Source organism: Etheostoma spectabile, chromosome 9 (assembly GCF_008692095.1).
Source record: "Etheostoma spectabile isolate EspeVRDwgs_2016 chromosome 9, UIUC_Espe_1.0, whole genome shotgun sequence".
NCBI classification, from domain to species: Eukaryota; Metazoa; Chordata; class Actinopteri; order Perciformes; family Percidae; genus Etheostoma; species Etheostoma spectabile.
Genome location: NC_045741.1, coordinates 6,866,557 through 6,877,185, shown reverse-complemented (window position 1 = coordinate 6,877,185; position 10,629 = coordinate 6,866,557). Strand labels below are relative to the sequence as shown.

Here is a 10,629-nt window from a genome sequence, read left to right as displayed (position 1 = left end):
TAGAAAATCCACACAGGCTCATTCAGTAGTGCACACAAACACGAAACTCAACACATGAAAACACACAACACATTAAAGTTGTTTGCTTTTTTGCTTTATTTTTTTGAAGCCTTTTTTTTTATATCTAAGATCTTTTTCCCTTTTTTCTTGCTAACCCTGCTTTTGGCACTACATACTTAGGGTGACATGTTAGGTTGGTTTTAAAACGTCTATTCAAAGCCTTCATCTTGTGGCAAGCAACGTATGAATACAGCTAATAAAAATAAAGGTTTATATTTGTCCTCCTTACTTTACACATAAAATAAAAACACTTTTTTGGACCCCCTCAAAAATGGGGGTATTAAAATATTTGACATTTGTATCACAAATCAATGTAATGAGACAGGAAATAAAAACATAAAAACTGTACAAAAATGAGAAAACAAAATTAAAACTTTTAAAAATCCTTGTGATCAAATGATGCAAAGAGTACATAATTTTGCTTTGTTATGTTACTGACCATGGATCTGATTAAAAGAGATGCACTTCTTGATGTTCACTTCTTCTGTTGGATGAAATTTAGATTGACTTGATGTCGGACGTGGGGGACCAGTGGGAAGTTTGGATTCGGATGCACCACAGACCCTAATGAAAGAAGCAAAAAAAAAAAAAGTCAGTGCAAATTAACTTATGACTAGCAATTTTTCTCTGCAGTAATAAAATAAAAAATAAAAAAGGAAATATGTTTCATGCCTGACCTGGGCCCACGAAGGGTTTTCCAGGCTGGTAGCGACCGTTGCCCTGCTGGATGAAGTTCTGGGGCATCCGGTAGGGCCAGGATGGAGACAGGGCGTACTGTGGGGTTTTATTGTGCTCCCATAACCGCGAGCCTTGGCTCATGCCTACAAACTGGGCCGGGTGGCCCGACTCTGTAGAGACGAGATCAAAGCACACTTAATATCTCACAAAAGAAGGAGAGGCAAAGTTCAATAAAATCTAATAATAAGGGTTGTATCCCAGTGTGTGTAGGATGGGGCATCGAGAACCGGTTCCAAATTTAACATGCCCAACTTAATGGTTTCCATTAAATCAAAATAAAGCTTTCCTCTTATCTGTGAAATAAACATGTGACCCATTTCAACTCTAACCCTCAAGTAATTGGAATCGAGAATCGATAAGAACCGGAATCGAAAGGAAAAATCTGAATTGTTTAAATCAAAACGATGCCCAACGCTGAGCTTGTGTAAACCAACCAGTGACCCACATCACAATGCATCTTACTTTATTAAACTCTTTACGGTCTAAAATGATCTTGTTTTACTCATTTTAAAGAGCAACCCCCGTTTTGAGTTGATCCTTTTTTCCTTCACATTCTCCAAAAATGCCTCAGGGACGGCACGCTCAGTCTGTCTAACAACTGTAAACAAGATCGACGTGTGGAACAATGGAGTTGACAAAACTATCGCTACGAGGGCAATTTAGTTGGTGTTCTGAAGCTTTTGCTTCCATTAACACCATCTTTCTCAGATGTAGTTTGCAATTGCAGATGTCCAAATTTCTTTGTTTGGAGCACCTTTAAATCTTCAGATTGACTTGGACATCGGGATGACTGCAGGAGATGGTGGTATGTAATACAGGGTATCCCCAGGATTCTCCAACTTAAATGTACAGTAGACTTCTTAAGACCTTTTTAATAACCCTCAGGATTAAATTTAATGCCAACTTTATGGCTTTGCAATTCAAAAAATAGGTGTGGATTTTATGCCAGAGAAAATAAGTATTTACCAAGTAACTCAATGTGAATTCATTAATAAAAAAATAAAAATAAAAAACATTTGTTATTTGTGTACTCTAACAACAAAATGAATAAAATATTTGTTGCATTAAAAGCTCTTATGCTATGAAACTAAAAAATCCATTGATGATGTTACGGTATTCATTTATCCTCCAAAAGGACAAGTAAAAATGAGGACATGTTATACTTTTAAGTCCTTATTTTTATAATATTCAATTTAAGACTTCTTTAATACTTTTAAGTAGGGTTAGGTATTGTTTTTTTTTTCCCCCCCCGATACCAGAGCTAAAACAATACTTTTAAAACGATGCCGGTGCCTAGACCAAAAAAATAGGGGAATAGGGTATTTTACAATAACTTTGAATGCACCACAAGGCTTTGTTTTGTTTGTTTTTCCGAGAACGGTGAAATACAGACGTTTAGCTGTCAGCATTTTAACGGTTTAATCGGAGTTAGCTGCTATTAAGTGAAGTGTTCACTAGAGTCACGTGCAGCGATGCTTCTGTCGCCTCAGCGTCTGTTTGACCCAGATTATAGTGAACGGGATAGAGTCGGAGACCAAAATCATTTCAGAGTCTAAACGACAGGAAGACAGAAAGACAGAATCACACACAGAAGGTGCCACCAAAGTTCACCCAGTGAATACCTGACTTGACCACGGTGCCGTTGCCCGTGAGTGACCCGGGTTGTGCCAAGTGGTTGTGCCAGTGTCCTTCCCGACCCGGCCCGACGCCCAGCTGTCTCCCCGCCGGCTGGGCGAAGATTATGCTGGGGTCGTTCAGGTTCATGGGGCTGGGGCTGCCCCCTGAGCCTGTGGGACTCCCGTTCCCTGATGCCGAACGCAGGGCAAATTTCAGGCCGGGCGGGGAGGGGGCGCTGGGCGAGGACGTAGTGAGTACTGGTCCGTGTATGGGCCAGGAGGTGGAAGGGATGTGGACCGGGTGGTGGGGCTGCCCCTGGGACTGGTGAGAGGTAAGAAGCCCCAGTGCGGTGAGCGCCCCCGGGTGGTACTGGCCTGGATGGGACGTAGGGAAGCTGAAGAGAGACAGGGGGACCTGGGGGTGAACCGGCTGCTTCTGGGGACCCGCAGAGCTGGTTTTAATGTGAGAGGGCTGAGGGGAGCTGGAGGACTGGGAGGAACTCTGAGAGACAGCTGTAGGCTGCGGGGAGTAGGGCGGAGTCTGCCGACTGTCAGACTATTGAAAAGAAGAAAGAAAAGTGGTAGAATTTCAGATTAAAGTCACACATTTATTTATATAGTCAAATAATTCAACTGGGAAAATTGTGTTTCATGAGAAGTTTTGCAGCATCAACAGGAGTTTACCAAGGGCCAGTTATCCCAAATTAGTTTTGATTTTAGTCAAAACTACACATTTCCAGCTAGTTGTAATGAGACAGTTCATTACTATTTAATTTATTTAGAGAGTCTCAATTGGGATTAACTCTTGTTTTGAGCTACTACATTCAAAATGCAAAAATATTAAAACTAAATACTTGTCGCTACTTGAGTCGCTGGTAGAAAAACAATAAAAGAAATGGCTTAAACCAGACACCCAGTCGGTAGAGGGCTGGTGTGATATAATCTATGAAATCTTTGTAATGAAATAATCACCTTTCATGCAGGAGGCTTCGGGAAATGAAATGTGAGGAAATTTGCAAGAAGTGGAAAATTTATATTTCCTCAAACGCCCTTCCTTTGTTTTGTTCTAGGATAACATTATTAAAAGCTGAAAATATGGATCATTCCATAAAAGTATCTTCCTAAGGATGACTGCTGTTGGTAATGGATTCCAAATAAAAGGAAAAAAGAAGTGTCCAGGTAACCATAGTCCTCAGATTGGACAGATAGTCTAGCTAGCTGTCTGGATTTACCCTGCAGAGATCTGAGGACCAGGTAACCATAGTCCTCAGATTGGACAGATAGTCTAGCTAGCTGTCTGGATTTACCCTGCAGAGATCTGAGGACCAGGTAACCATAGTCCTCAGATTGGACAGATAGTCTAGCTAGCTGTCTGGATTTACCCTGCAGAGATCTGAGGACCAGGTAACCATAGTCCTCAGATTGGACAGATAGTCTAGCTAGCTGTCTGGATTTACCCTGCAGAGATCTGAGGACCAGGTAACCATAGTCCTCAGATTGGACAGATAGTCTAGCTAGCTGTCTGGATTTACCCTGCAGAGATCTGGCACCTGAACAATCCCGGAAATTATTTGTTGTGGATGAAGACTAACCCCAGTGTGATGTCTCTTGTACTTACACATTCAGAGGGCTGTCTGGTCCGTCCAGGACAGTCTGCAACTGTCTGAGGAATGGGGATGGACTGGGAGCTCACCATAGTTCGCACCATGTGAGGAGCTGGGGAAGAATAAGAAGACATATAAGCGGTTTTATTTTCACACCCTGATGGTCTGACTCTTAGCTGTGTGAAGAGAGTCAATCTCAGTCCTTGTTTTCACACGCTCGCGGGTGAAAATGTAAAAATGTCATCTGCTTGTTGTTTAGATGGCATTTTTGGGGCTTAAAAACACAAAAACTGAAACCACCCTCCACAGTGGAAATCTTAGAAACGCTCCACCGTTGCATTCCCGTCTTAAGCATAAAAACGCACTGTGTGTGTGTGTGTGTGTGTGTGTGTGTGTGTGTGTGTGTGTGTGTGTGTGTGTGTGTGTGTGTGTGTGTGTGTGTGTGTGTGTGTGTGTGTGTGTGTGTGTGTGTGTGTGTGTGTGTGTATTGTTTGGAGCAGTAACTCCACCTCCTTGTCTATCCAGAAGAGAAGAGAAGTAGAAGGAAGGTTCTGCGCAGGTGCACGGACTTGGAGATGTTGTGTGGCAGTGCTTCACACTACCACCTAGCCGCCTGGTGTGCATACTACATCAAATTTCACATACTTTTGGGTCACCATATGGACGCCTTCCCCCCTACCCCCCCACCAAACGCTTGTCTAAAAGCGGGATAAGTAGTGAGAACACATTGCCACTTTTGTGTTTGCTTTTCAGATCGTTTCCAAATAAACACAGCCTAATATTACAGAGTCCCTCTAAATTCTTTCAAAATATGTAAAGGTCATGAATAAGTATGGTGCGTGGTTGTCGACATGAGACAGATTTTGTGGCTACCTGGTGCTCCGATGGTCCTCTGTTTGAGGTGGCGGTACTCGGGACAGTCCCTCCGTACATGGCCCATGTCCCCACACTGGAAACAACGTCTGTCCTTCGGCTCCCGATCCTCCTCTTTAACGTCCTCATCTTTGTCGTTTTCCTTCTTCTTCATCCTGGTAGAGGAAATAGGACATAAGTTCAGGACACGACAAGAAGGGACGTATAAACACAGTACAACTGTATTAATGAGAAAAATAAGAATGGTTCTCACTCTACTATACCAGGGTGGCTACAGGTATTAACAAGTTAAATTTAAGACTTTTTAATACTAATTCTAAATGAAATTTAAGACCAAATTTACGATGGAAATACAGTAATTTTTTCCAAGTAAACACAAAATTAACAGTATGGTAAAGGACAATAATCTGTTGAGTTTAAGAACATTGACTTATGTGTGTAATCTGAAAGCTAACACAAAATGTAATTGCTGTCCTAAATTATATTATTACAATATTTTCAGAACATTTGAGTCCCTTGAACAATGGTTATAACATCAAGTGAAATAACATCAGTGAATTTAAAAAAAACACTGTTCCTTTTGAACAAAAAAATAATTAAATGCACTTCCAGCTGCTTTTAAAATGCAAAGACTCTTATGTTTGTGCCTAACAGACAACAGACAGACAGAGAGAGAGAGAGAGAGAGAGAGAGAGAGAGGAGGAGAGAGAGAAGAGGAGAGAGAAGAGAGAGAGAGAGAGAGAGAGAGAGACTCAGATGGATGGGTTGCAGTTTGGGAGGACTCATCATGGAAGAAAGTAGACAGCAGTATGTATGAGTGTTTTGCGGTGTGGGAATATGTGTGTGTGTGTGTGTGTGTGTTGTGTGTTTTCAGGTCTCCAGTGACCAATTTTTGTTCAAGTTTTAATGTCTCTCATGGCTTTTGTGATAACTTGGAAAACAATTCATATACTATATAAAACAAAAACAGTGACTTTGCACTTGAGAAAGCCTTCCCAAAAGCGTGTCCTTACCAATTTATAACGATACACGCACATACAAGTCCAGCGTTTGCTTTTGGTTGTCTGGTTCAGTTTCGCGAACATAATTACAAACGCACCGCATTCTGGACTTCTGTGACGAGGTTTTTTTATATATGGCGCCAATCCAAATTTAGCCACGTATCTTGTCTTGTCTTTCCCACAGGTAATGACTGTACAAGCCTTAATCTGGAAGCATTGCTTGGAACACTTTTCAGTCCCGTCATTTGACCTGTAGAATTGTGTCTTGTCACGGTCCTCAGCCCCCCTCACCTCGGCTCGGAGTGTTGGCGTAGAGCCACAACTGCTCGTAGGTCAGCTGGCGTTGTTGGCTGTAGATTTCCCGCATAACATCTAGCGTTTGAGCGTTGACATCGTTGCTAGCGGTGGAGCAGAAACTAGCGATGCGGGGTGCTGCGTGCCTTTACGTTTCGTTGTTTTGCTTTATACTGTTATTCCACCGCTGATCCCCATTGGCCCAAGTTTGAAAATCTTCCGACAGATAACGCAGTTCACTTCATAGCTTTCAGGCACCGACCTTAACCAAGATACTCGTTGTTTCAAGCCACTTGTCACTGAATTTGCATTCCCCATGTTTCTAGACGGATATCAACAATTACTGTATCACCTGCATGCTGCAAATTACGAAATCCCGCAAATTACAAATCTCACTGACTACGGCCACGTCACAACCCGCCCACGCAGCTTGATTGGTTGAAGTGGTTAAGGTTAGGATAGCCGTTGGTCGGGATAGGACCTGTACAAATGGGCTTATGTTACTGCGACAACGCAGCGCAAAGCCTACCGGAAAAATATTCGACAACAGATTGCCTGCATTTTCGCCGTGACATGACACAAACATATTTAAGACCTACCCAATTGAATTTAGACAATTTAATGCTTTTTAAGGCCTTAATTTTAGGAAACGTGATTTAAGACTTTTTAAGGACCCGCGGCCACCCTGTATACATACAATAACCCTTGATTTTTTTCTCGAAATGATAAAGAAATCACAATCTCTATTGTTAGAAAATCCACCAAAAACCTCTCAAGACTTGAAAACATAACTGGAAAGCTGCAGTAGACTTTAAAACACCACTAAAGCACTTTTCCCCCTACGTTACGTACAGGAAGTTTGCCAGATTGGGTAGCGGATCTGTAGTTTGAATGAGACATTACGACAGCGGAAATGGACAATTCTGCTTGCAACATGTAGGGGGGCCGAAGCGGGAAAAGTAAATGTAAATGTAAATGTGCTGTATTTATATAGCGCTTTTCCAGTCTTAACAACTGCTCAAAACGCTTTTACATCTACAGGAAACATTCACCATTCACACACATTCATACACTGTGGCCGGGGCTGCCGTACAAGGTGCCACCTGCTCATCAGATAAACATTCACACACATTCACACTCCGATGCGATGACAATGACTGCAGGGGCGGGGATCGAACCACCAACCTTCCGATTGGCAGGCAACCGCTCTACCACTGAGCCACAGCCGCCCCAGAAAAGTGCTTTAGTATTGCTTTACATACAGATAATAAAGTGATTTTCTCCTAAGTAACTCTTTGGTAAGTTTTGAGCCTACTCTTTGGTCAGGGGTAGTCCATCTAAACATTACATGTATTTCTGCACATCAATATGTAACTGTTGTCATAGCAGCCACACTTTTACCTTCTCATTTTTATGGCTACATCAAAATTGTGTTGCTCCCTCATACGTTTAATGTATAAACAGCGGAAATGTGGACAGTGATTTTTTTAACTTAGGCGAGAAAACAAACAAGTAGAAATTATATGAATTTATAACATATTACTTCTCAGTAGTTTATTTATTCTACCAACGCAAGAGAATATTTCCATGAACAAAAGGGGGACAACCTGCGTCTCTTTGGACAGTCCTTCATGTAATGTCCGATCTTCCCGCAGATCCTGCAGCACCTGTCGTTGGGCGCCAACTCGCCGTCCGTCAACACCTTGGAGTCAAAGAAGTAGTCCTGCAGCAGAAAGGAAACCGCAGATAGTTTAGAAAGTTCCTCAAGACACAGAGCAGGCAGCATTCAAATTCTTAACCTTTTCCATTCACGAGAGTCACAGTGACGTACCACTTCAGTGCCTGGGATGGGGTAGAATGGAGTCCCAAACAACTTCCTACCATTTATAAAGGCCTTCATGATGAAGTTTGTCACTAGCAAAGGAAACAAAGAAGGAACATGTTCACCTGCTTCTTCAAATGTCAGCCATGAACAAAAAGGCTGAACTGACAGACCAAATGTCTGTAGTAAAGACACCACCTTTGACTGGAGACAACAATCCAACACATTTGTATGTTCTTTTAAATACAAAAAGTTTTTTTTTTTTAAGAATTTGATACCAGAAACATATGAATCATCACTCACTTTTGCGAGAAACTCCAGCACCAAGATTATGATTCAAATCAAAGGGATCTGAGGAGAAAGAACCGATGAGTGAGTAAAAAGGAAGAACCCGGCTGTGACGTTAAGAAGCAGTTGAAGACGGGAGGGATCCGCAGATCTGTGTGAGCACCTTCGATAGCGATGCATTTACTGGTCCACTGTTTCTCAAAGGTGGTGAGGCGTTTCCTTTGGCGGATGCTGATGACGTGCTCTTTGAAGTCAAATTCCTCTGTGTAAAAGCGCAGGAGTCCCAACCACAGCTCTCCCACCGACTCGGTGTTCGGCTGCAGCTCTGAGAGAAGCCGACGCTGTGCAGAAGAAACACACTTACACATAGTATCTATCTAATGCTGAAATAGTAGAAGTTGTGTGACAGGAGCAACTACAGATTTTAGACTACATTCAGATAATGGCAAATGATGCAATGCCATCCCTAGTTTAGGAGGAGTGTAAGTTAAGTCATTTTTTAAATTATTTTTTATTAAACTCACCAAATCATCAAGGTCATCACAAAAGAAAGCATTCCAGCCATCTACCATCCGCTCGGGGACAGTGTTCCCATCAAAGATCTAAAAAGACACCATACAGACATATCTCGTTTCATTCAAAGCCAAGCAGGTAAGCAATTCAATTTTCAGGTATATTTAACTTCTTTTGAGTTTAAAGGCTATGGCTACTAATGAGGGACTGGTACCTCCTGCAGGACGGGAATGACTGGCGGCTGCCTCTGCTGCAGGAAGTAAAGCACCATGAGGATGTACGCATACGATGAGAGGCTTCCTCTGGACGCATCCCCGATGTCGCAGCGCTGTGAGCACAGAGGGACAGTTACACAAATATAATGTTTTCTACTAAAGGCCAACTTATGCTTCCACGTTACATCGATGCCATGGCTACGTAAGTAGGTACATGGAGATACGGACCCTACGCTGTAGCCTCACAGGCACCTCAAAAAATACACAAAACATCCTGGCGACGCGTGTTGGTAACAGATTTCTCGCTACTCATTTCCGGATTTTCCTTCTCAATAAACAACATGAAATCAAGGAGAGGGTTAACTCTTCTGACAGTGGTCAGGTAGAACAGGGGAGACACTACTCACTCCGATGCGCCCTCTACAACACGCACGCACGCAAAACTAACTTTCTGTCATATTTGCTGAAACTGACCCTATGTTTGAGAACTACATGAAACAGGTAATAACATCTGGCTCTTCTGGCACCCCCTACAGCCTGTGGAGCAATTGGCAAAAATTCAGATACACCAATCAAGGCCAGGGTGGGTGTCTGACTGTATGTCAATCACTGATCAGGCACATGCCTTTCATAGTGTCCTCCCCTCCTCTGTGCACGAGCTACAGACAGGTTACCACCCCTTTCCTCCTCTTAGTGCACAGCTCACCCTTGTGGGGGGAGGGGGTTAGAAGAGCGTTTGGGCTTTAGCAGAAGGGGGGAGGGACTGAGAATGTTTAATATTTTCCTGTCCTGGATCTTCACAATCCTACCTAAAGCACCTTTAAAAGGTAAGCAAAAGACGTACCATGGAATATAGAGGATATATTTTACACAAATGAAAAAGCTGTTTGAATAAAAGGTTTAAAATAGTTGAAATTCGAGTGACTTTAAGTAACCGACCCAAAAAAGGTTGCACAATTAGATCGTTCCCTATTACTTTAACCTGCATACATTCAAAGTATTCTGGATATATTTCTCTCTAGGTTTGCATAAACTAATGTAATTTTATTTAAGAAATTAATAAATTATTATTAAAAAGTTTTTTTTGGAAGTTATATAACACCTTGTGATGCTGTAGCTGTTGGTTATACCTTAACTTGTTTTGTAATTTGCTGGGGAAAGAATTTCCATGCATCTGATTTACTATGTCCAGCTTTACTATGTCCAGTAAAGCTACTGGCTAAACAATCAAGTTGTAATGGTGCACACACATTTAGTAAACCACTAGTTAGTAGGAACATTAATACGAACTTTACACATGCATTTAGTAATTTAAATTTAGTTTAAAATTATTATTGTTATTGTATATTTACAGGCAGCACTCTTCAAAGTCAATTTCAGACAGACGAGCTTCTAACAAACCCCTTGAAGGAAGAACTAGAACAGAGGACTGCAAACTGAACCGTCCAAAAGCAATCAGGAAAGGATCACTGTATCAGTTTGTCAACTTTCCCATACCTTAGCAAAGACCTTCATCGTGTATCCCAGAAATTGCACACGTGGATCCAGGGCTGCATAGGTAGCCAGCATTCTGGTGTTGTGTTGAGCCTACAGAGATGACCCGTC

At 42.0% G+C, this 10,629-nt stretch overlaps 1 protein-coding gene across 4 annotated transcripts in view; it reads right to left on the bottom strand.

Moving 5' to 3' along the window:
* Nucleotides 1-93: 93 nt before the first annotated feature.
* The window catches only part of tut4 (terminal uridylyl transferase 4), a 25,156-nt gene continuing 14,620 nt past the window's right edge, over nt 94-10,629 (bottom strand). For 3 of the 4 annotated variants that reach the window (XM_032525367.1, XM_032525368.1, XM_032525369.1), the window contains exons 19-30: nt 10,522-10,611; nt 9,024-9,137; nt 8,821-8,898; nt 8,460-8,637; nt 8,312-8,359; nt 8,018-8,100; nt 7,794-7,909; nt 4,892-5,046; nt 4,033-4,130; nt 2,421-2,970; nt 738-908; nt 536-624 (exon numbers count right to left, since the gene is read on the bottom strand). In XM_032525367.1, coding sequence (XP_032381258.1) covers nt 536-624; nt 738-908; nt 2,421-2,970; nt 4,033-4,130; nt 4,892-5,046; nt 7,794-7,909; nt 8,018-8,100; nt 8,312-8,359; nt 8,460-8,637; nt 8,821-8,898; nt 9,024-9,137; nt 10,522-10,611 — 1,770 coding nt within the window. Of the gene's footprint in view, nt 625-737; nt 909-2,420; nt 2,971-4,032; nt 4,131-4,891; nt 5,047-7,793; nt 7,910-8,017; nt 8,101-8,311; nt 8,360-8,459; nt 8,638-8,820; nt 8,899-9,023; nt 9,138-10,521; nt 10,612-10,629 lie in introns of all 4 variants that reach the window. The other variant, XM_032525366.1, reaches the window with a different exon arrangement.